Source organism: Balaenoptera musculus, chromosome 8 (assembly GCF_009873245.2).
Source record: "Balaenoptera musculus isolate JJ_BM4_2016_0621 chromosome 8, mBalMus1.pri.v3, whole genome shotgun sequence".
Lineage (NCBI taxonomy): Eukaryota > Metazoa > Chordata > Mammalia > Artiodactyla > Balaenopteridae > Balaenoptera > Balaenoptera musculus.
The window spans coordinates 45,263,963-45,290,158 of NC_045792.1; the positions used below are offsets into that span (position 1 = coordinate 45,263,963).

At 39.7% G+C, this 26,196-nt stretch overlaps 1 protein-coding gene across 2 annotated transcripts in view; it reads right to left on the reverse strand.

The window, feature by feature from the left end:
• The window catches only part of CCDC81 (coiled-coil domain containing 81), a 35,842-nt gene extending 12,814 nt beyond the window's left edge, over positions 1-23,028 (reverse strand). Inside the window, exons 1-10 of one of the 2 annotated variants that reach the window (XM_036861239.1) lie at positions 22,950-23,028; positions 16,777-16,838; positions 15,225-15,381; positions 11,399-11,655; positions 9,525-9,604; positions 7,390-7,511; positions 5,785-5,908; positions 2,991-3,084; positions 2,144-2,290; positions 1,226-1,330 (exon numbers count right to left, since the gene is read on the reverse strand). In XM_036861239.1, the coding sequence (XP_036717134.1) occupies positions 1,226-1,330; positions 2,144-2,290; positions 2,991-3,084; positions 5,785-5,908; positions 7,390-7,511; positions 9,525-9,604; positions 11,399-11,655; positions 15,225-15,381; positions 16,777-16,838; positions 22,950-23,028 (1,227 nt within the window). Of the gene's footprint in view, positions 1-1,225; positions 1,331-2,143; positions 2,291-2,990; positions 3,085-5,784; positions 5,909-7,389; positions 7,512-9,524; positions 9,607-11,398; positions 11,656-15,224; positions 15,382-16,776; positions 16,839-22,949 lie in introns of both variants that reach the window. The other variant, XM_036861240.1, reaches the window with a different exon arrangement.
• Between the last annotated feature and the right edge of the window lie 3,168 nt (positions 23,029-26,196).

A 26,196-nucleotide genomic window follows, 5' to 3' on the forward strand; every position in this document is an offset into this window, starting at 1 on the left:
TGAAGCCCACGCGCCTAGAGCCCATGCTCTGCAACAAGAGAAGCCACCGCAATGAGAAGACTGTGCACCACAACGAAGAGTAGCCCCCGCTCGCCGCAACTAGAGAGAAGCCCGTGTGCAGCAACAAAGACCCAATGCAGCCAAAAATAAATAAATTTATAAAAAACAAAAAACAAAAAAACTTCTGTTTTGGTCTTTTTCACTTTAAGGTATCTACGGTTATAACAAAAAGGAGATACAAAGTAGGCAGTAATAAATATATAATGTGGACCTTACATCTATCTAAGAGGAGAGAGAGAGAGGACCTAAAGCTCAAAAGCATGGTACTCCCTCTTCCTCCTTCCCTATTGCCCCTGCCTGGAAGGTTTTGCCTCCATTCACTTCTTTACCTAACTCCTGTATGCCAGGAAGTCTTCTCAGATCTCTGGTCTGGGTTAAGTGACTCTCCTCTTTGCTCTGTTCAAATATTTATCATAGCATTTAGTATGTCACACTCTTGTCTCTTTAAATCTCTTTCCCCCACTACCCTGAGACTTTAGAGAGGGACCTTATGTTTTTCATCTTTGTATTCCTAGCCACTAGCAGAGTGGCCAGCACAAAGGAATTCAATGAATGCTTGATGATGAATAAAGAAAATCTATTTTATTATGTGTATGTCCCGGAGTGTCACACTGCCTAGATAGTGAGGTGAAAGAAGGAAGATTCAGGCAGAAATAAAGGTAGGCACATCATGATTGGAAACATTAAATCAATGGCAAAACAGGTGGCTCACGTCCCTCTGAAGCTGGGGTTCTCAAACTTTAAGGAAACTACAAATCATCTAAGCATCTTGTTCAAACGTAGATTCTCATTCTGGAGGTCTGAGGTGGCACCCTAGATTCTGCATTTCCAGCAAGCTCCCAGGGGAGCTCCCTGGTTCTCTACTTAGATCATCTGATCCTGGGGCAGGAATTTAATATACTGTCCCTATCCCCACCTCTCCCAGGTCCTGGTTGAAAATTACTATCATTAACAAGTGCTCTCATGACTAGTAGGAACTGTATTATGAATGTGTATGGTGTGGAGGCAGATCCTGGACCACTCCTGCCCTGGAAGGAAGCTTCAGCCTTGCACAAGCCTCTTTTTACCTCTACCACTTTAAAACATTGGCGCAATATGGAGAGTGGATCCAAATGCTCACAAGTAGGGCAAGTATCAGCCCTAGGAATTTCGAAAAGACTCTTACATAAAATTCAGGTTTCTCATTCTTGTGGATTCTTATGGCTTCAGCAACTCCAAGATTATAGGCAGCATTTTTTTGATTCTGTTCTCTACTAGCCAGACTTCGCATCTTTGAGAAAAAAAAAAAATCACATATTGAAATAGAGCTTTTAAAAATTTAATTCTACTGTATTAAAATAACCCAACCAAGGTAGAAACCTGCCTTTTGGAGGCAATGGTAAATACTTTCTGATGTGTTCATAGATTTTTTTTTTAAGTGGGCTTTTGTTTCCCATTCTTGGGCTCCAGGCACCACCTCTACAGGGATTGTAAGAAGGAACAGAAGATTTCAAGAGTGGTTACCTCTGATATCACAAATGCAGGAGAGGACAGTAAGGCCAGTTATTGGAGATCACAGAAATTGGGATAAAGCAAATGCAAAGGTGCCATTCTGTCTTTACTTGAGATAGGCCATGAATTTGAAGGGAAAATCCCTGACTGGGATTATATTTTATGAGAAATAAAAAATAAAGCTATATAATCCAGGAATTCCACCTTTAAAACTCAGTCTTGGGAATTCCCTGGTGGTCCAGCGGTTAGGACTTGGCCTTCTCACTGCTAGGGGCCCGGGTTCAATCCCTAGTCGGGGAACGAAGATCCCACAAGCTGCACGGTCTGGCCAATAAATAAATAATAAAACTCAGTCTTCAAGGGGGGGTGGGGGGGAATCAGTGACATGTACAAACATCAGCTGCACGGATATTCATCCCAGGACTGTTTACTATTAGTGAAAACTTGGACACAACCTAAGTTTTAGTTCAGCAGTAAGTAAATGGTTCAATATGTTACAGTACAGACACACGATGGAACTTTTTAAATGGTGTTTTATAATCACGTTCTCCTGTCCCGTGTTAAACACTCCTTAACCGAGGTGTTGATCTACCTGCTCTTTGAAGAGAGCCTCTTGATCTTTCAGCATCTGATACTGCTGTAGGAGTCGTTCATCTTCCACCTCTCTCCTCTTCCTCTCCTCACTGTAGTACAACGGGGAATTCCGCTGTGCTCGTTGCAAGCATACATAACACATTTCCTGTAACACCAAGTTTTAGGACAAATTGACTTTTTTTTTTTAACATCTTTATTGGAGTATAATTGCTTTACAATGGTGTGTTAGTTTCTGCTTTATAACAAAGTGAATCAGTTATACATATACATATGTTCCCATATCTCTTCCCTCTTGCACCTCCCTCCCTCCCACCCTCCCTATCCCACCCCTCTAGGTGGTCACAAAGCACAGAGCTGATCTCCCTGTGCTATGCGGTTGCTTCCCACTAGCTATCTATTTTACGTTTGGTAGTGTATATATGTCCATGCCACTCTCTCACTTTGGACAAATGGACTTTTACCTTTTACCTTTTTGCCTGTGCATTCCCTTCCCAAGCTCTCCAAAAGCTAGGTGTATCAAGAAGTACACTTCATAAAAGGAAGTATTAAAGATATTAGCCAAGGGAGATTTTCAGAGAAGGCCCCACAAATATTCCAGAGGATTTAATAAGCTCTTGCCTCAACAGATGTGTTTATAGCAACTGGAAAGTGGAGATTTCCCAACCCTATTTCTGTGAACTAGTAGATTTTGACTAGTAGATAGATTTATCACAGTCCAATTATGGGCCCTGAGTACCTGAGCCATACCCATATATTAAAGAAAGAGCAATTCCCAGAATCCTCTCTGAGAAACAGAAGTCAGAGGAAGATTCTGACTGGGTTTCGTTTCTTTGAAGACACTGTACCTGTCCTGCCCTATTATGATCCTGGCAAGAAGTGACTGGAGAAATTTTAGGCTTCATTTCATTGTCATTTTTCAGACCACCCAGAGATGGTAACCTATAAAAAACAATGCAACATTAATTAATGTTAATGTAGTCTGACATCAATTATCATCAATTATTAATGATAATTTTAGAAACAAGTATAAATATAAGAAAATGAAAAATATCTCAGTGGTTTTCTTTAGAGCATCTACATGTATAGAGGTTAAGAACCCAGGCTTTGTATCAGATAAACCTGGGTGGGTTCAAAGCCCAGCTTTCTTTATTAGAAGCTGACTGGCATTAGACAAGCTGGGTAATCTTACAAAGTCTCAGTTACCAATTCAGTGAAATTGGGATGAAATGTATTCATTCTCCAAAAATTTATTGAGTTGTTTACTATATGTACTGCTCTAAGCATGGGAGAGGTAGTAAAGAACAAAATACACATTAAAAAAAGCTCTGTCCTCATGGAATTGACATGCTGATGGGGGTAGACAGCCCATGAACAAGGTAAATGAGTGAACTCTATAGTCTGTTCAGTGATGATAAATGCCATGCAATGCTGGAGGAATGGAGTATTAAATCATGAATAGAATGGCTAGGGAAGTTTTCACCAAAAAGGTGAAATTTGAGCAGATACCTGAAGGCAGTAAAGGAATAATAATCATCAGATATCTGATGGAAAAGTACCTAGCAGAGCAAATGAGCACTAAGGCCTTGAAGTGGGAGCACGCCTGTGTGCAGTATGGCTTGAGGAAGATGAGTTCGTGGGCGAAAAGTCGGAGAGAGGTCAGAGATCAGGCAGGACCTTGACGGCCACAGTAATGACTTTAGCTTTTACCCTGGGTGCGTGGAGGGTACAGTGTCCAGTATTAGTAAAGCTGTAGAGAACACAGCAGTCCCTCACATTACTGCTACTGGGGAGATAATTTGGTACAATCTTCCTGAGGATAACCGGTAATGTGTATCAAAAGCGTGAAAAATGGGCTCATCCCTTATCTCTGAAATTTCACTTCAAAGTTTTTATCCTACAGAATACGCAGGTGTGTGCAAAGACTTATGTGTGATTATATTTGTTACAACACGATTCACAATATAAAAAACTAAAAACCATCTAAGTATCCCACAGGAGATGGGCTAAACAAAAGGTTTAATCAATGAGATGATGAGAAAACATTTGTTCATGTTTTAGAACACTTAAAGCCATAGCGAAATTTTCACCACTGTTTGTGGTGTAGCAAAGGTTCATATGATATGATCTCAGTTTTGTTTCAAATGTATCTATATGTTTCAAGTACAAATATATGTACATATTATATATGCATTGAAATGAAGGATGTACACCCATAACATTACAGAAAGTTTCCTCTATTTAGTGGGGTTATGGGTGATTGTTTTGTATCTCTTGCTTTTCTCATTTCTTCCAAAATTTCTGTGATAAAGATGTATTACTTTAGTAATCAGAAAAAAAAAACAAAAAACAAAAGCCAAATAAAAACATTGGTCAACTTCTATAGGAAGCCTTTACTAGGAATCCCTAATAATTACTCCCTCCTCTTTGCAGCCTCTGTACTTTCTTTTGTTATCTTCATCACATGCATTATTTCTTTAGCCTCAATCTCTCTACAAGACTAAGTTTATGAAAGTTGGTTTATATGTCTCATAGCTCTATAGCTTCAGTGTCCAGAATAGTGCCCGGCACACAGTGGTGTTCAATGTTTGTTGGATTGAACTAAATTCCAAAGTACTAGACATTTAATTCTCAATTATCTTTCATAACGAGATTACTCAAAAGAAGCATGCCTAAGGTTTTGAACATGACTTTAGGAATCCACAAAGCACCTAAATTACACATATGATAGCTGATATATTGTGACATTAATTGAAAGTTGATAGCACAGTGCAAGATATATAGTAGATGCTCAATAGATACTTATCAGAACCATAAGTTCTGATCTGAGGTCTTAACAAGTATCCTACACAAAGGGAGAGGAGAAAATAGAAATCTTCTGATATAAGAAGAAAACAGGACCATCATAAATTGTAATACATTCATTTGCTCGAAGAACATTTATTGAGTGCCAGCCATGTTTGGCAAAAATGCTTTCCAATTTGATCTAAATATGAACCTGTGTCACATCATAATATCCACACACTCAGAAAACAAGACAGGTTTTCCCAAATCCAGAAGGAAAGTTAGATGTTTCCTCCTCTGTGCTATTTTGTTTCCACCTCTGTCATAGCATTTATCGTGCTGAATCATAATTTATCACTCTGGCTTTCCCACAGATTGTGAGCCCTGGTCAGCTTGATTATCCCCAGCACCTAGAATGTAGCATCAAGAATAGTGGATGAAGGAATGAATCAATGAACACTTATTTAAAATTCCCTGCATCAAGATAGGACTTGAAAATATACTTAGTAAAGTGCAACACAAAAAATACCCAGGAACTTCCCTGGTGGTCCAGTGGTTAAGAATCTGCATTCCAATGCAGGGGATGCAGGTTCGATCCCTGGTCCGGGAACTAAGATCCCACATGCCGTGGGGCAACTAAGGCCACGCGCCACAACTACTGAGCCCGAGCACTCTGGAGCCCACGTGCCACAATTAGCACTAGAGAAGCCCACACGCCACAACAAAGAAGAACCCATGTGCCACAACGAAGACCCAGTGCAGGAAAGAGAGAGAGAGAGTGAGAATGGAAGAAAGAAAGAAAGAAAGGGAGGGAGGGAGGGAGGAAGAAAGAAAGAAAGAAAATACCCAATGCATTACCTTTCAATGTTTGTATTCTTCCCACCACTCCCATTCTGCTCCAATTTCTGCGGGAAACTGACATTTGTCACTTTGGTGGGGGAGATAGCTTGTCTATCTTGAATTACCTTGGGTGATAAGATCTCTGTAGAATGAATGAAAGTGAGTTTCCTTTCAACTCTACATAGGTGGTTTGTACTTAACACAGATTTTTTAAAACTCATAATTTTACTAGGGAAATTGTTCATATAAGATACACTTTCTTATCTTTAAATTATTGTCCCTTGCCCTAGTGTGGTTAAAATATATATATACTTTTGCTGTATATTTATTACATGCAAAGCTCTGGCCGGGCACTTTAGAAAATACAAAGAGGCAAGTCTCTGCCCTTAAAGATCTTTCAATAAATACAGTTGAAGAGGAAAAATAAGATATAAACAGAAAACATGACAGCTGTCATTTGTGGAGGTCTTACCACCTGCCAACAGTACTAAGTGATTTACACACACTATATAAATAGCAACTCAGGACAATGATGCAGAATGTCTAAATCTCAAATAAATGGTGCAATCTCTAATGTTCAGAGAAGAGAGAAGCCACTTCAGAATCCACTGATGAGAGAAGTTTTCACGGAGGAAGTGAGATGTGAAAAGGGTACAAAGAGGAGAGTAGGATTGGGATAGACTGTAAAAAAAGGAAGGGAATTCCAGGCAGGAGAAAAAGAGTGAAGAGAAGCATGAAGTTGAGGAAGGGCAAGGCATGTTAGAAGAGCATGAATAGACAATTTTGCTCAAAGAAAGAGTCTGTAAGGAACAGTGACAAATGAAGCTAAAGAATGAAAGCGTGTATTAGGCTAAAAGTTTGTATATAATCCTGTAGGCCACATGTCACAAAACCAACATTCACAAGCCAATGTTTACCCATTGATATATATTTTGTTTGCCCCAGTTAGCATTTTTGTTTCAATGTAAATTGGTTGCCAAAATTTAACGGTCAATAGATTTCATATGTCAGGATATCTGCTTCTCTTGAAGAATCAGAAAATTTGCTACCACTTGGCCCACATTTCCACAAATCAATAATCAGCTAGACTACCTTATCAAAGGGTAGTTTGGCAACCCCTGGGGATCCCTAGGACCCTTTCAAAAAGTCGTTGAAGTCCTAAGATTTTCTTCACATGCTTCAATCAAAACAACATATCACACCAGATTATATGAAGACGCAGATATAAGAATCCACTATCTTCTATAAAGCCAGATATCAAAGATATAAAACTACCTCTCTTCATTTTTCATAAAAATTATTATTTATGCTAACATGTCTCCCTATCATGTGACATCCAGCCCAGTTCATGCATTTACGTTAGCTGCCTGGACCTTGTAGGCAGCTGAGTTTTGAGCCGTGTAGAGCCAGCAAAGAGATCACAGTTTAAGAGTCTGAGAGTCATAAAGTGGTTAAGGTGAGATACAAGATTCCAGGAATAGAAGATGTTTGTTAGAGAGAAGAATACAGTGATTATTCATGAAACTAACTTTATTTATTTTGGCCATAGGAGTCACTAAGCAGTATGGCTTGGCTCATAAGTAGTAAAGAGTGACAGATTATACCCAGAAACCATCGACCTACCTCGGACACCTTCTTCTTTGTCTGACTGGTCTTTTAACTTGCTCTTCCTTTGTCCATTCTGTCCACCTTCTTCTACAGTGGTCTCCATAGGCAGTTTGTTCTCCATCTCCTTGAGCTCAATCCTAGGAATGAACCAAGATATTTGTCCATAGGTGACTGTGTAAACTCTCAATTCTGAGAAGCAGCCAAGCTTGCTCACTGCTTCTGAATGAAATAAGCCTACTTCTCTCAAGGGGGCAAGTGCTTTTATTTACTAAGTTCAAATCATGGACTCATTCTCTTTGGGAGCCAACCATGACCCTCCCCCTTTTTATATAGATAAATTGCTTTGAAGGTCTGGATTTAAGTTTTGTTTTTTATATCAGCTTGAATTTGTCTTTTCTAGTTCTGTAACCAGATGCCATAGGCCTGAAACAGTGAAAGGTAGTCATTGGATAGCTTGAAGGCAAGGATTCATAGCCTGGTAGGCAGGGTATGCCCAGAAATAACCACCCCTCTCCTCCCTCTTTCTCCTCCCCACTTCTCCATCCTCTCCCCAGGCAAAAATGAGGGACTTGCAAAGGCAAGGGAGGAAGGAATTTGTTTAGTTGGTGTGTGTAGTTGTAGATTTTCTTTTCAAGAGGCGATACTTGCAGTAAATTCAAGGGCCAAACTTCAAATAAATGAAACACCTACAGCTGTTTTGAATATTTGAGTCCTCATGTCCAATTCCAGGCTCTCTATTTGACAGGAACTTCCATCTCTGTTCCTTAACTAACTGCAATTATTTCCCTCCTGGATTGCTTAAGCCAAACTATGTCCAAGAGGACAGCCAAATTTGCCTTCCAAAATATAATCAAAATAAAACTATTTGTAAACCACTGATTTATATTTAATGAGTAAGGCAACATGCTACAATGGAAACAACACTGAAACAGTCAGGAGCCATGGTTTTATTTCTGGATTGGCCCCTCAGTTTTGTAACCATTTCATCTGTAAGATGAGGGGATTGGACTCATTAATCTTTAAGGCTTATCCTCCCCCTTACACTGATTTTGCTGAGGTCTGTGGCATACAGTTTTTCCAGGAGGGACTTGTTCCAAACCAACAAACACAAGAGGATGTCACAGACTCAAAAACATGAGAAAAAAAAAAAGAGAGAGAGAGAGAAAATAATACTTTGGGAAGCTGGTTACTATTTCCCAAACTTCCTTTACCCAAAATGCATAGTAGTTAATGGCACAGCAATTAAGATTAAAAACATGATTAAGAGCTAATAATGGGTAAGTAATGAACAAACTGGAAATAAAACCCAAGTCTCCTGACTCCTATTCCAGTGCTTTTAATACTGCATCCTGTCACTTCACTTGTTAAAAAAAAAAAAAAGAATTACAATTACATGCTGTACACCTAAAACTAACACAACATTGTAAATCAACTATACTCCAATAAAATTTTTTTAATTAAAAATTAAAAAAGAATTAAAATTACAATTAATTTTGCTCCTCTATAAAATGAATAAAATTATAATATGCATCTCAAATGGTTGTAGTAAAGATTAAATACAGGACTACTGAGAAAGTGCTTAACAATACCTAGCATCTAGTAAGTGCTCCATAGATGATAACTATTATTGTTATTGTTATCATTATTGTTATCATTATCATTATTATAATCATTGTCAGCAGCAGCCGCTGGTAATGCCCACTATGCTCTTGGAGTGAAGCTGTACCTTGTCTTTCTAGCTGCTTCAGTGGTAAAAAACAGAGCTCAGAGAGGAGGTAGTCTAGACTGCACGACAAGGAAGAAGCTAGGTCAGAGGAAGGGGTGAAAGGTAGAGCAAAGCCTAGCAGGTGAGAAGAATTTTACTAACACTGCAAGGACTAAGGTTGGTGGGAGGTAGTATGAAAATTTCCAGGGGACCAAGAGTAGTTTAAAAGAACAGTATCCTAAGTGCTGTTGTTTTTTAACTTAACTACAGAAAGTGTATGCAATAAACTCTTATTTGTTGGAGCACTGAGAGAGCAACAGAGAGAGATAAAGAGAGAGAGAGAGAGCATGAGCTAGAAAACTCAAGTGTGACACACTGTCCAGTTCCATCAATAGGTCCCCAAGGATTGCTGTGCCTGGAGGAACCTGTGGAGGAAAGCACTGACCTTGGAAATGAAAGCATGCTGTTGGGCCGCTTCCCCAAGGATTCTCTGCTAGACAACACTGAGTCCACAGTGTCAGGCCTCTGGGGACAGGGACAGAGACAGGTTATACTTGGGCTGTGGTCCAGGACACAGGGTGCTCAGAAGCCTCAAACTACCATGATACTCTCTACTGTTATTTTTGTTTAGTGCTCAAAGCCTAGAGCTTAAAATGCAATGAGGAATGATCTCATTTATCTAAGTAGTCACCCTGCATGGTCGCCTACCAATTCCATTGATGCTGCCTTTTCTCAACCCATTTCCTCCTTGGAAACTGCCCTCAGAGTTGACAGCTCCTTTCAGACATCTTTAAGAGGACAGCCGACTTGCTAAAACTCTCAGGAAAATGAGCAAGCTGGCTAATTCCACTCTTGACCCAAATAACTCTAAAACTGGGTAGTTAAGAGAAGGGCTTTGGAGTCAGGCATCCTCATGTTTAAATCCTCTCACCGCTAACAGCCACATAGCCTTAGACCTTAGGTACGTGGGGATAATAATAGGATCAGAGTCACAGGATTTTTATGAGGTACTGTATATAAGTGGCTAGCACATATAAGCATTCCACAAATAGCGGCTCTTGTAATTATTATATATAATAATATTCTAATATATACTATTATATATGATTTAAATTATAATTATATAATTATAATATATAAGTTATAAAATATATACTAACAGATAATAATCACATTATTAAATTATACTAGTATAGAATGATACATAAAGTTATTCTTTTTGGATTAATGATATGGTTTATAAAAGGCTTTGGAAGGGAATTCCAAAAGTAGAAGTTTTAAAAATATTTCGAGCAGAAACAGCATCAGTGAAGTTAGCACACAGCTTCCCAAGAGACCTCTTCTGCAGGACAGCACTCAGGTTTACGTTATGGAACATTTGGGAGAAAAACAGTCACTCTCACAACTTCATAGCAGTTTCCCAAAATGTGTTTTATAGACATTAATGAATATTGACTCAACCTAAAGTTCCATGATTAAATACATTCGGGCAGTTAAAGCAGCTTCTTTCCAGCCAGACCTCTTAAACCATATTTATAACCTTTCCTTTCATAGCTTTTTCATTTAAAAGTCTGGCTTTTGCTCTATGGGACACAGGATTATATAACATTCATGATAATCCATTTCGCTCATACAAACTTAGTACATTAAGATTCAGTGAGTCCTGTTGATTGACTGTTTAACTGCCTCCTTAAAGTCTGCTATGTCCAACTTAGCATGAAGGTCACACCAGCTACTTAACGGTTAACAGTGATGGGTCAATTATGAAATTTCTTCTACAACAATGCAAATTAAAAGCTAAAGATACATTTCCATGACTTGAATGTGATTTTTCTGTAGACTTTCATTGAAATAAAATAGTGTAATCAGCACAAAAAGAGTAATTAGGAAGTCTGGGCTTGAATTTCAGTTCTACGGCAGGGCACCCTGACTTCAGGTCCCCACATAACCTCTCTGAGTCCCCATTTTTCTCATTGGTAAAATCAGGATAATAATTCTGGTTTTATAATGTTTTGAGACTCAAATGAAATAATATACGAGGAAGAATTTTTTAAACCATAAGGTATCATAAAATGTTCAGAATTATAAGAGTTTCTATCACTATATTTTTCAGGTGACATTGAATTAAAACTTAAAGTTCCTTAGCCCCTCTAACTTTTTTGTCAGAGAGTTAATCATCTATAAACAAGTACTTCTTTGACTTGGGGTAACTGCCATTCAAAATATGTCAACCTTAGTTTTTCTTAAAGATGACCCATTTACAGATGATTCAGAGCTACAATCAGGAAAGGGGTTAGGAGAAGGAAAATATTAATTTACATTTGCTAGGGCTCTCGCCAAAGCCCCACTTCCATCCATTGTACAAAGGAAGTCCTTATAAAATCTCATCTTCACTTTGCCATCTTTGATCACGAGGACCCCAATTCCTTTGAACGTAAACTCCACGTTTTGTTTGGTGGAAATGGATCGTGATAAAAAAAGCAACGTCTCCTTCACACATCTTTCCACCGTATCTCTGTTAAATGGACCCTCTAGAGATATCATGACAAAATTAAGTGGAACAACTGGGATATCACCTAGAGGAGAAAAAGACAGTTGGGGTGAGGGGAAAGAAGTGGAAATTACAACAAGGACATATACACACTCACAAATAATTATCTGATTCTCACTTAATACTCAAAAATAGAACTGTCCATGTGAAGCCTTTAGTTGTACCCTATTAATAGATATTAATCAATACAATTTTCCCTAAAAGTAGAATGTTTTTTGCTCAGAATAAGAACAAATAGCTTCCTAAGCAATACTCCAGACAAGATTTTTATTTTCTCTTGGAGACATATTTATAGCTAACTGTTCCTCTTCATCAGAGGGTTTTCTGAAGTTTTCAGTCCCCTTTCAGGACACGCTGCAGCAATATCTGCCTCTCTCCTCCAGTTATCTTATCATTTTTAAATGATTATAAATATCTACAAACATTAAGTGTTTTGAAAAGATAGTTATCTCCACTAGAAGTTACCTTTCAAGCAAAAGTGGGTCTTATCAGAGGGTATCAGTCTGAGTGACTTGCAGCCAGCTTTTCCTCTCTAATGAGTCCATAGCTGGCGGTGCAGGGGAATATGGTTATGTCTAGCATGAAAGTAAGCACAGGGTCTATTCAACTAGAACACATATAGGAGCTATGCACGGTCCACAAGTCAGAAAAGAGGGAAAATAGGAAAGATGATCAAGATGATAAATCGAAAGAGAGACAGTAGACAAGGTCCACTGATAGAGGACCAGGACAGAGAGAAGATAGGGACATTCTAAACATTCACTCTGCAAAACATTAATTTAGAGCCTTTCCAATGTCTACTACTGCTGGATGATGAGAATTACCAGCTCTACAATACACAAGCTTCCCTATATCAGCCCACAGCCTCCTGCACAATTTAATGGTGATTCTATCCCATCTCCCCCTAGATTCTCCCCTCCCATTTGCCCAACGCCTATCTGCAATCTGTCTTCCAGCCCATTTATATAAGGATGCTGTCATCTCATGATGGACAAGCCAGCAGAGACGTTGCAAATCTCATTCTCATGACTTCTCTGTAACTTCTGTGGGCTACACCCTCGCTTTTCTCTTGTATCCATGGCACCACTCTTGGCTCTCCAGTTTCTTCCTCCTTGGTCTCTTTTGCTGGCTTCCTTCCCCTTCTGCTTCTTATAAGATGGTGTTTGTTTTAACAGGATTTTGTCTTTGTCGGTCTCCTCTTCTTACTTTATATTGTCTCCTGGGTAAATTTATCCTAATCCTGACCTCTAGTCTCCACCCCTCTCCTGACCTCTGAAATTATCTATACCTAAACATCCTGACAGGAATCTCAAATTCAACATGTCCAAAAGCAAACTCATTATTTTATCTGCCACCACAGCCTTTCATTCCCTCTGGCAGTTAATGGCATGAGTATCCATCTATTCTCTGAGAAATCTGAGTCATCCTAAATACCTTCCTTCCTCTTGCTACCCACCGATCTCCACTGGTAACCAAATCCCACCAGTTCTACATCTGAAATATCTCATGAGTAGATTCCCTCATCTTCCTCCTGATTGCCACTGCCTTCATTCAGGCTTTCACATATTTTACCAAACTACTTTACTTAAAAGAGCTACCTTCCTAAACTAAAAACTGGACCAGTACAGATAATCCCCTGCTCAAAAAATTTCAGTGGCTCCTCAGTACCTAGAGGATGAATTCCAAAGTCCTTATCAAACCATATAAGGCTCCTCACAATTTTACACTTACAAACCTCTTACTTCCCTCTACTTGTCTCCACAGTCAAATGCCCCGGCCACACAGAAGCATCTGTTATTCCCTTAACAGGCTTCACTCTTTCCCTTATGCTTGAATTGTTCATACTGTTCCTGAAATGCCTTCCACTGCCAGCAAAATCTTATCATCCTTTAAGACCTCCTGGCATGTCATCCTCCTAAATCTCCCCAAGCAGAGTTAGGCATCCTCCCCTCTGGGCTCCCCTGGCATTGATCCAGTTCTGCTCAATGACCCAGTTCTGATCAATGTTGCTTTTACAGCACTTAATCATGTTGCATCATTTTCTTATATATTTATCTACCATGCTAGATTCTGAGCTCTTCAAAGCAAGGACCATGTCTTAATAATCTTTAAGAATCACTGTACAATGTTTGATTAGTTACCTAATTAATGATGAAGAATCGTCACCCCAAAGCTAAACTGTCAGGAATTCCCTGGCGGTCCAGTGGTTAGGACTACGTGCTTTCACTGCCAAGGGCCTGGGTTCGATCCTTGGTCAGGGAACTAAGATCCCACAAGCCGTGCAGCATGGCCAAAAAAAAAGCTAAACTGTCTCTGTTCTTATAAATGAGTTCAATCATACATGTTTAATTCTGAAATTTCCTCCACCTCATAAAAAAATTAATTATAAATCTAAAGTACTTTTTTGGACCACACTACAAAATCCAAGGTGCAAAATAAGTCCTGTTCTAAGGCACAAATGTTTTTGCAAAAAAAGTTGGCTTTATTTTCACTTCATTTGGTAGGTTTTTGATGAATTAGGATATTACATTTCTTCTGTCATAACATTCTAGATTAAAAAATAGGCTGGAAAATCCATCAAACTCACCATACAGAATATATGCATAATGAATTCTAAGTATAGTTTGTTGGTGTTTGTTTGTTTTTCCAATATATCATTTTTTTGGTGGAAAGTTACTCTGAAAATTAACCTTCAGGGATGTTAACATAAAGGAAAGTTTCAGCCTTTTCACCTGTTGGCATTGGGGGTAGACGATCTCTCTTCACCCATATTTGAGTCTGATGCACGAGGGCATGATAACGAAGATCAAAAGGAACACAACCAGAAATTAGGAAGGAAGCCCCCAAAGGCCTCTAAGTAACCAAGGCAGGTGTCAGAAAGCCACACATTAAAGTTGGAATTCAAGCATCCTGTGGCAGGCATCACATTTCCCACTATGCCTCTAGCACCTGGAACAAGGCCTGACACATAGTTGGCCCTCAGTAAATATTTGTAGAAGGAAGGAAGGAAGCAAGGAAGGAAGGAAGGAAGGAAGGAGGGAAGGGAGGGAGGAAGGAAGGAAAAGAGGGAGGAAAGGAGGGAGTGAACAAGGAAGGGAAGAAAGAAGGAAGATTTTAGGGTGCAAGAGGTGTATACAGTATTAAGTCTTTACGGAATTATTAAGCTTCTAATAACTTTTAAGTTTTAATAATTTAGATTATATATAATAGAAACACAGTAATCTTTTCTGAGCTGATATTAACTGCGATTCTTCCAACCTGTGACCCTAACTAACTTTCTCTTCTTTATAACCACTTTTAATTTCTTAGGATCTGAAATATGAATAAAAATCTGTATGACTTGGTGATGTGGCTTTTATATAAATTTGCCTTGATGTCACATCAGGTTTTAAGCTACTGAGATTTAAAATGGCCCACAGGAAGACTGTATATAATTTCCTACCTTGGCCGCTCCCTCTGCCAAACGTACCACGTGAAAAGAGAGCTCCTCAAATAAGAAACCAATAAAGCAGCAACTGGCCAAGCTTTGCCCTTTCATTTTTATCCCCAGGCTGGTCACCTTCTGGGAAAGTCTTAAAAATGAAATATATTTACCAGGAGTATATAATTTGTTTTGTTTGAGTCCATGGATCTGTACTAACTTCTCCGCCATGATAAACATGGGCCTCTGAATTAGAATAAACTTGTTGTTTCCCACCTCAAGTTTTTGTCTCGTGAAAGTGAAAGTTCCAAGTCCTGGAATCTGAACTCCCTGAGCAGACAAAGAAGGGGGAAAAAAACAACAAAGAGAATTCACTGTAAATGTAAAGAAAAATAATCCTTAGCACTGTTATCTCAAAAAACATGAAGAGAATTAAGCTTGGGCCTTAAAATTCAATGATCTTTATGATTCCTTACAGCTTTAGTATTTTATGACTCTAAGTTTTCAAATCAGTATAAAATATATCAATCCACGATTCTTTTCTGATCCTTCATCTCCATATCATTCAAAGGCTATGAGGACTAAGAAAACTTGTATGGATGCCATAGCTGCTTTTAATCTATATCTAAGATTACTCTTGTCCTAAATTGTGTGGCATTTTAAATTTTAATCCCTTGCCATCGGAGGGGGATTTAAGGGGTCATGAGAATCTCTGCTTTCTCATTCTTTTAGGTTTTATGTCCCTCACTTAAAATCAGACAACACAAAACATCCAAGACACATGCTGCAGCGTGGTGATCTTGACTGAGGGTAGAAGCAAACACTTCTGGCTCTCACACTGGGTCTCTGTCTCCCTGGAAATATCATACATCAAAGGTTACAAACTCAAATGCCTGCAGGAGCAAAGAAAGAATGCAACGGAGTGAAGGTATCAAGCCAGAGAATGTGATGGCTAAGGAACGCATGCCCCATCTAAAGGGGAAAGCCCCTTGTCAGCTCCAGCCAAGTGTCACATGTAGGGAAGGAAAACCGGTATCATTAATCTGCTGATTTTTTGAGAAAATAAATACAAATCTTTGTATAAACTCTTCCAATTTTAAGTGCTCATGACTAATTCAAATTATCAGACCAAATAAAATAGGTTTCAAGGATGAATTCAGCTCAAGAGCTGTCATATTGGGACCTCTGAGCAGGCTATAAAACTTTCACAACATCCCAGCTCCCTCCAAACTCCCCAGATCTCCAATCAGTTCTTTGGCATCCAAACAAGACTTGATGGGAGGAAATAGCCCAGCCCTGGGCAAAGTTTCTCACTTTTGGCAAGTTGAGTTCAGTTCCTGACTGCCTTCTTATATTTCAATTAAAATCCATCCCCTGCAAAGAGGCAAAACAAAAAGCATCATATCCTTCTATAGCCACGCCAGGAACTATCAGATCACAGATGAACAGAATTCACCTAGTTCGTCTACATGCACCCGGGCTGACCAGCGATACACTTCCTATCACCAGGGGAGCAGAACTTTCAAATTCATTACCTAAGGGTGAAATCCGTGTTTGTTAAATCTACTACCCACAAGTCCTAAGTGTGTGCATCATAAAATCCCAAAACTGCAAGTTAAACTGAGTGGCTCTAAAGTCTGCTATCCTGCTCCCAGCAAAACTATATGAGACCAAGGAGGAAAGATTCTTTGACTTCCTACATTAAAGTTAAAGTATAAATCCTACCTTGTGTAGGGATAGCTGCCGTTCCACGAATTGTGACACATGCCCCCAGATAGTAGAGACTTCTGAAATTCAAAGGAAACAAAAAATAATTTATGAGAGCACCCCTGTGATAGTATCTTAGTGTTAATAAATTAAAATGTAAATGCAGAATACAATAACAGTAATTTCTAATTAATTTAGAATTAACAGAAAATAAGGTCATTCTCCAAAGTTAATTTTCCTGGTAAGTAAAGCTTACCCCTTTAAGTTCCCAAAATGTGAAGGAGGAGGAGAAGGGAAAGGATGGGGGAAAGGGAGGAAGGGAGGAGGGGGAGGGGAAGAAGAAGAAATTTCTGAAGAAAATCTTCCTAGAATAAAGAGAAATCTGTCACTCCTTTCCCTTTATTCTATAAATAGAGTTAACCAAGTATAATATAGCCTTTTATTAATGACCCATTCAACAAACCTCTAAGGGTCTACTCTAGTATCTGATTAACATGAACATTCATTCTTGCACCATTCTATAACACAGGAAGACGGCCAGGGGCCACTAAGGCATGAAAGGCTGTTGTCTGTACACTGTTTCTGTACTTCTATTTTGGCTAAATTCTTGACTCTGCTTTTCACTCTCAATTGTCACCGTTGGACTCCAGCTGTTGCTTCTCTCTGCTACTAGTACTTTGCACTTTCTGCTTTTGAATGGTCAAAGGGAGGCCTTCTAGGCTTATTTTCTTGTTCTGAGCTGTGTTCCCAAAAAACTGTGGTAGAAAAATAAGTAGTTACCAATAACTCAAGTGTTAATGTATGATATGAAGGTATACTCTAGTTATAACTAATATTCATAAATATAGAAAACTATGTCTGTGTTGACATTTCCATTCCAAACCTAGTCAGGAGTTTATTACAGATACGTTCCACTGATGAACTCTTGACAAATGAAAAGAGTGTTATGTTTTAATTCTCAAAATAAAGGATCAAGAACAGTGGCATTTACCAGGTTGCCACCTCAGGTCATAGATGCAGTTGGGGACAAAAACCAATTCTTTCCCCATTTTAGAAACTGCTTGATTTATTGGTATAACTGTTTTTCCTAATGGTTTAAACCACTACCTACAGCAGCAAATTGCAGTCTTTTAATCCAGTATATCAGGGTTATAAATATTTTTAATATGCCAGGGAAAGAGCAGGTTAGGCAACAAGAAGTAGCAGTGACTCTTATGAGCATCTAGGAACAAGTTGGGTGATGGAAACTTACTCAGTCACCAAGAAAACTAGGGCTGCATGCTACAGTGAGCCAAATGCCAAGATTCTGCCCTTCACTCCAAACCACGGATATACAGTTTACGATAATCAGGTATTTCTTCTATTCTATCCCATCGTACTGCATTTCCCACTGCTCCTCACCCCCGCAGACAAAAGGATTCTACTGCTGGCTGCTAAGAACTAAGAAGGGCTTTCAAACAGTCCCAACTGTTTTCTGAGTTCAAATTTTCATCATGACTAAAAATATTATTAATTCACTAATGATACAGAATCTCAATATCCAGACTTACATGGAGACTTTTCAAAGCAAAACTGTGAAGCCTTTCACCTAGACTCGTGATATGAAGCTCAAATTTCAGGAAAACAATCTAACCAAAGGAAATGATTTAATTAGGGCCAGGAGAAACTAGATAGCTTGCAACCAAACCCTAGTGGAAAGACTTGACTGAGCTTAATTAGAAATTTGAAGATTGTCTTTCCTCATTTGAATGATACATTCAAGTCCCCTGTGTCGTTTTACTCTATAAAATCTAATAGGCAAAGTCATATAAGAGCAGAGTTATTATTCTGAACTGAAATTTGATATTTTTCACTGAAGGAAAAGGAAAACATGTACAAGATTTCCTTTAAGAAGTTTTAGACTCCTGCAATTCAAATGGAATAGATTTGGAAATCTTACAGACTGTGATTTCTAACTTTGATGTTTTCTATATCCCAAAGTGTCAGAAAAGGTATCATTAAATCTCAAAAGAAAAATAATTTTAATCCAGTCTAAAAAGCAAATTAAAGAATATGCTACTTTTATATTTTTAGGAAAGCTGAGGTTATTATTTATTTTAATCAGATACTGAAATACCAAGAATCACAAGAAATAATCCCTGAACATACGTTCTATATTCAATTCAACCTTCATCTGACTTCAAATTCTAAACATTTTGTGCATTCAAAACCATATTTTTAAACACAATGCCAAGTATATTCCAAGCAGGAATACTGTATCTTAGTTATAATCATTATAAAAAAAAGGGCCAAGTGCCCATTATGTAATTATAGAATAATATATACTTGAAATAGATATTAATATCAAAAGACAAGCCCCCTGACTTTATAAAACACCTTCTAAAATTAAAATACTGATATACAAACACAGCAAATTATTACAGAGTGATTTGCACAAGGAAACATATTCCCAGAGCACAGTACAGTGGAAACACCAGTGTGCTGTGTGTCTGAAGACCTACAGCCTTTCCGTCTTCATGGATTGCTGGCTGTGTAGTCGTCAATACTTTCAACCAGTTCACATCTGTAAAATGATGATGGTACCCTCTAAGCACTATAACTACATAATATTAAACTTTGGTGAAACATATGAAAGCAGCAGGCCTTAACACACACAATGATGAAAAATTAATTTGTGTGTTTTGCTGATACTGGGAGTTTATCTTCATCTCCTTTACAGTGGGTCATTTGTGAAAGTTAAGTAAATAGTCATTTGACTTCTGCTTCTGTCATTCAATCAATAAAGCTCTTGCTGAAATCACCAATGGTCTCCTTGTCAATAAATTCAATGGACTTGTTTAATTGTTCACCTCTCTGACCACTCCCTCCTCCTTTTTTTTTTTTTTTAATATTTATTTATTTGTTTGTTTTGGCTGTGTTGGGTCTTCGTTTCTGTGCGAGGGCTTTCTCTAGTTGTGGCAAGCGGGGGCCACTCTTCATTGCGGTGCGTGGGCCTCTCACTATCTTGGCCTCTCTTGTTGCAGAGCACAGGCTCCAGACGCGCAAGCTCAGTAGTTGTGGCTCACGGGCCCAGTTGCTCCGCGGCATGTGGGATCTTCCCAGACCAGGGCTCAAACCCATGTCCCCTGCATTGGCAGGCAGATTCTCAACCACTGAGCCACCAGGGAAGCCCTCCCTCCTCCTTTAAACCCCTGTCTTTTTGGCTTTTGTGACACTACTCTCTCCTGGGTTTTCTTCTTGCCTCTCTAGGTATTTCTTCTCAGTCTCCTTTGCAAGCTTACCTTCCTCAACCCAGCCATTAAATGTTGGAGTTTCTCAAGACACAACCCTAAGCCGACTTCCCTTTTCACTCTATACTTTCTGCCTAAGCAGTCACATCTATGCCCAGGGCTTTAATGACCACCAATATGCAGATGACCCCAAATGTTTATTTAGAAGCCCAGACACCCTCTGGTCTTTTGAGGTTGCAGACCTGTGTACCCAACTGCCTTCTTGGATATCTCACGAAGGCACTTTAACTTGGATTTTCCTTCCCTTAAATGTTGTCCTTTTCCCAGGGTTTCAATCTCAACAAATGGTCCCATCATTTACTCAGTTATATAAGCCGGGGCCTCAGAAGGCATCCTTGAAACTCCCCTTCTCTGTCACCTCTATATCCAGTCCATCACTATAATTTGTAGAGTTTTTCTCCAAAGAGCCTTTCAGTCTGTCCACTTCTCTCCGTTTTTACTGCTACCAATTCAAACCAAGAGTGAATTCAGATGACTCATTCCCACTTAGGTTACTGTTATAGGCATTCTTGACCCTCCAATTCATTCTCCACATTGCCACCAGACCAGTCTCCTCAAAACGCAAATTTGACCATGTCATTCAGCTCCTCCTTTAGCTCCACTCAAAACACTTAACAGCTTCCCCTCAGGCTGAACATAAAAGCCAACATCCTTAACGTGACTTATGAGGCCATGCCTAATCTGACCCCTCCATTTCCCTCCAGTCTCCTTTACGAACACATTCCCTAGTGCAGCTATAGCGCCACAGAGCATGTTGACCTTCTTTCAGCTCCTCAATCACACCATGCTCCCTCCCTCCAGAGCTTTTGCTCTTGCTATTCTCTCTGCCAAGAACACTCTCACCTCCCCTCCACTCCCTATTCAACTGATCCATTTCACCTACTAAATTCTGAAACCTAGCAGGACGCTGTGGGGCCTTCCCAGGGACAAACCCCCCACCCTCTGTGTCCCCTGCCTATTGCTTGTAGGAAAGTTTTAGCCTCCTAGGCCTTCCCCGAGTTCCAAAGAGCAAATTTAATCAGAGAAGTGAGAAAATGCAAAAACGAAGGAAAACAGTCAAGCAAGACAAAATAATAAGAGTTTAGCCATAAAGCAAAGTCAAGAACCTTCAGTTCCTCTTCAAGGGCTAAAGATAATGTCCTGAGCCATATCCTTGAGTTGTTTTGCAGATACTAAAAGCCCCACCAGGTGGAGGAAGTTAACTGCATGCAGACCACAAGCATGTAGATCCCAGACAGGTTGGAATTAGAAGGTTGGTAACTGAGATTCCCGAAACATCACCCTGTTACCTCAACATCACGAAGCAGAGAATCATACACGAGCTGATCATGCACCCTGCAACCCTCTCCCTCACACTGTCTTTAAAAACCCTTCCCTGAAAGCCATCGAGGAATTCGGTTCTTTTGAGCATGAGCTTCCCATTCTCCTTGCTTGGCCCTGCAATAAAGGCTATACTTTCTTTCACCACAACCTGGTGTCAGTAGATTGACTTTGCTGCACATTGGGCAAATGGACCCAAGTTTGGTTTCATAACAATTCCAACTCATTCTTCACATCTCAGCTCAAATCTTCCCTTCTTCAGCAAATCTTGACACACACCTCCATCCTCACCCTCATTAAAAGTTCTCATTGTACCATGCACCTCCTTAGTAGCACTGACTAAATGTAAATTTATATTTATTTCTGTGACTACTTGGTTAATGTGTATCTTCCCCATTAGATTGTAAATTCCAAGGTTTTGCTCAACATCAGTTCTCTAGTGCCCAGCACATAGTAAGTTCTCAAAATACTTGAATTGAAGAAATTATATATAAATTTATAAATATGGCAAATATTTAAAAATCCATAAAACCATTATTTTAAACACTTCTTTTAGAATTAACAGGAAAAATAGGAGTGGTGCAGGGGAAAGAGAAAGAAGAGGCATGTACTCCTATTTATTTTGTCTCCTAAAATCGTTTGGTTAAAGCCTAGGCATCATCCCTAAGTTACAATGACTTAATAGCAATAATAGCTTGCATTTCTGGAGCTCCTTTCTTCCCAAGGGCTCCTGTTGCTTGTAGACAGATCTCAGTGTCACTTTAGGGTCACTTTTTTAAGAAACTATGTTTTTAACCAAGCCTAGTAAGTTTTTTTATGAGAAGATGTCAGGTCTTCTTCCAAACACCCAGTTTTTTTTGTTTTTTTGTTTTATCTCACTTTCTTAACACAACCCCAAGATACCACTGGCAACAAAAGTAGCCTTGTCTTTGCATGAATTCTGAGAAGGAGCCCTTTGGGGTGGTTGTTTCAGCTAACGTTTATTGAGCACTTACTCTGTGCTAGTCCCTGAGCTAATCCCTGTGTATACATTATCTTGTTTAATCAAAAACCCTCAGCTGGGGCTTCCCTGGTGGCGCAGTGGTTAAGAATCTGCCTGCCAATGCAGGGGACACTGGTTCAAGCCCTGGTCCCAGAAGATCCCACATGCCACAGAGCAATTAAGCCCATGTGCCACAACTACTGAGCCTGCGCTCTAGGGCCTGCCAGCCACAACTACTGAAGCTGGTGCACCTAGAGCCTGTGCTCCACAAGAGGAGAAGCCACCGCAATGAGAAGCCCACGCACCGCAAGGAAGAGTAGCCCCACTCACCACAGCTAAAGAAAGCCCGCTGTCAGCAACGAAGATCCAAGGCAGCCAAAAAGTAAAATAAATAAATTTATAAAAACGCTCAGCTGGCTCTTTTCCTCTCATTAAAGAAGTCAATAAAGAAAGCGTATTTGGACGTCCAGCGTGAGGCTGCCAAGGCAACACGGCCAGTCAAGGCCGGCCAGAGACAAGGGATAGGGAAGAAGGTCTCCGCCTTGACCCCCAAGCAGGTAAAGCTTCGTTCCCAGGGCCCCCTGCCCCATGTCGCTTACCCTCCTTGCTCAGCGAGGGCAGCGTGTGCAGCACGTGCCTGCCTAGGTCCTGCAGGGAAGGGACGATGGTATCCAACATCTCCAGTCCCCAGTCGGCTGGGTCTTCAAAGGGTCTCTTTTCTTCCTTCTTTATATGGAGTTTACACAAACGTGGTTTTCCCACTCTCCTGGGAAATTTGGATGTGTCTTAAAAATAAAAATTACCAAATCTTGATTTTTTTTTTTCTTTCTTAAACGTTTTTTCTCGCCGTCCCTCCCCCACTCTGGCTCTCCCGGAAAGGCTCCCACTACAGGAACTCAGAGCGCTGTCTGGCGCTTGAATCAGAAAGTGCAAATCCAAGCCCTCGGGACCACCAAGTGGCCCAGTGAGAGTGTATGCCGGAGCGGTGAGCAAGGTAGGGGGACTGAGGGAGGGCAGGCCAGCCAAGGGGAGGGAGGAGCGCGTTGCTAGGATGCGACAAAGGCTTGCTCCGTTGCCAGGGAGTCAGAGTAGGGCCTCGGCCCCGCCCCCTTCGGTGGATCGGGTCCCAGGTGGCCCGGGTGATCCCGGGAAGAGATTGGGAAGTAACTTAATGGTTTTTAACTTTGTTTTTTCCTTACCCTCTTACCCTGAGCAGCGAAGAGTCTTGGTCACTTTTGTAATCACCTTGGACAAAATCTGGGAATAACCTTTTGCCCCGAGTGATGGACTTTTGGGTCTCTGGATCTGTTTGAGGGTTTGAGTGTGAGCCGGAATTTGTTTCTCGGGTTTGATTTTTCCTAGGCTCCCCTCATAGGAAATGGAGGGCAGTAGGTTTGGGGAGGGAGTTGACTTTTTTTTTCATTACAGTCATTTTCCCCCCTTCCTTTTACAGTTAACCAATCTCATCCTGTAGAATCGTTTTCATACTCTCTCCTCTGCTGATAATGAATTATCACAAAGCAAACACACCCATGTAAACCCCATCCAGATCAAGAAATAGAACTCCATCAGTACCACAGAAACGCACTTCATTCCCCCACCAGGCATTATTCCAACAAATACTATAAATTAGTTTTACCTGTGTTTGAACTTTTGGAATCATACAGTATGTATTCTTCTGTGTGTGGCTCTGTCACTAAACGTTGTGAGATTTCTCCGTGGTTTCTGCAGTAGCAATTTGTTCATTTTCAATGTTGCGTGTTATTCCTTTGTGTGACTATGGCACTATTTATCCATTCCTCTGTTGAGGGGATGTGAGTTGTTTCCATCTGGAGCCATTAGGAATAATGTTGCTGCAAACATTCTTGAACACAATTTTTGATGCACATATGTACTCATTTCTGATATGTATATAACTAGGAGTAGATGACTGGGTCATGAGAAATGCAGATTTTAACAAATAATGCCAAGCGGATTTCTAAAGTGGTTGTCCCAATGGTGGTGGGAGGGAAGAACTTCTGGCACATAGTGTGGGCAGAAACCAGAGATGCTTTGCAGCCTGCAATGCACAGGGCAGTCCTGCACAGTGAAAATTGTTCCACATTCTGCATCATTTTTCATATCTCATCAGATTTCCATGTAAGAAGGAAAAAAAAAAGGCTGCTTATGAGCCTAGAAAAAAATCCACTTTACATGTAAATACAAAGAAATCTTTGTTGAATTTCAATATCACTTAATTTCCCAAGAATTTAAAACCCAAGTAAATTGGGGGGAGACTATGCTCTTTTTCAGGATTTAAGAAGAATTCTTCACCAGTTAGGAAAATTATATCATCAACCATCAATTAGGCTGGTGGTAGCTGAGTAGCCAACACACCTGAACTAAGCTGAATTTGTAGCTGTTGCATTCAAAGTGATTTTTCCTATAGATAAAGCATGTGGTAACTTTATTTGCCTTCCAGCATAGTCATGCCTGGACGTATATGTGTTAAAATATGTATTATTTTACTATACAGTACTTACCTTTAATTTCTCTGATATACTAGAGTTATGACTTTATATTCATTTTAAATGGTATGCTGTATTATATGGTGTATTATACATAAACCTCATTTCAGGATAATAAGAAGGCATTACAAAATATTTGTTATCAAAAAGAGGGCTTCCCTGGTGGCTCGGTGGTTAAGAATCCGCCTGCCAATGCAAGGGACACAGGTTTGAGCCCTGGTCCGGGAAGATGCCACATGCCTCGGAGCAACTAAGCCCGTGATCCACAACTACTGAGCCTGCGCTCTAGAGCCCACGTGCCACAACTACTGAGCCTGCGCGCCTAGAGCCCGTGCTCCACAACAAGAGAAGCCACCACAATGAGAAGCCAGAGCAACACAACGAAGAATAGCCCCAACTAGAGAAAGCCCGCACGCAGCAACGAAAACCCAATGCAGCCAAAAATAAATAAATTAAATAAATAAATTAAAAAAAATTTTTTTTAATTAATAAAAAGAAGAATTGTTCTATCTAATAAAACTGAGAACCTCTGTGTTAGAAAATGGCAAGCTCTATAACTCAGCCTCTTTCTCTCTCTACCTTGTTTACTAAGAAGCTCAGAACTAAGTTCTGGGCCTTTCTTAAGCTAGTTTCTTGGAAAAATAAGTTCCCCTCACCCTCCCTTTTACCATCTGCCTTTTTAGTCTATTGATGGTGTTGTGTCTTGAAGCACTTGTCCTTGCAGCATAGATGTCTCAAATCTTTTGGGGAAATAAGCAGAGAAGACTGCTAAATGGCTCAGCAGCAAGCAAAGGGCAAACTCTTTTGTGACATTTGAACAGTTGCCCAGCCAGCTATTTTTAGTGGCAATATCAGCATTATTGTTCTATCTTAAGATAATAATGGAATTGTAAAAATATATTAGTTTCCTAGAATAATAGATTAGATTTTGAGTGAATTATGGTGATGACAATTTTAGTCTCTAGAAAAGCTGTCTTCAGTTTCAGAAGATGGTTATGAATGACTGCTAATTATTAGTGACTTGTAGATGGCCAAAGGAGGATCTACAAAAGATGAAGTCCTTTCTTTCAAGGTCATCTTTTCCTTTTGTCAAAGGTCTCTTGACAAAAGAGGCTGTGGAAACACACACGACCCTGTGTTTACTAGCAACTTCCAATGAGCTGTTCATATCCTGAAACTACATACACTTCAGCTGAAAATAAAGCTTGAGCAAACTGTGCAATTCCACTGCTAATAATTCACTCTTTGGATATACCTGCATGATACATTAAAAAAAAAATGTGTATGCAACATTGTTTGTAATGCTAAATCTTAGAATTAACCTAAGATAACCAGCATA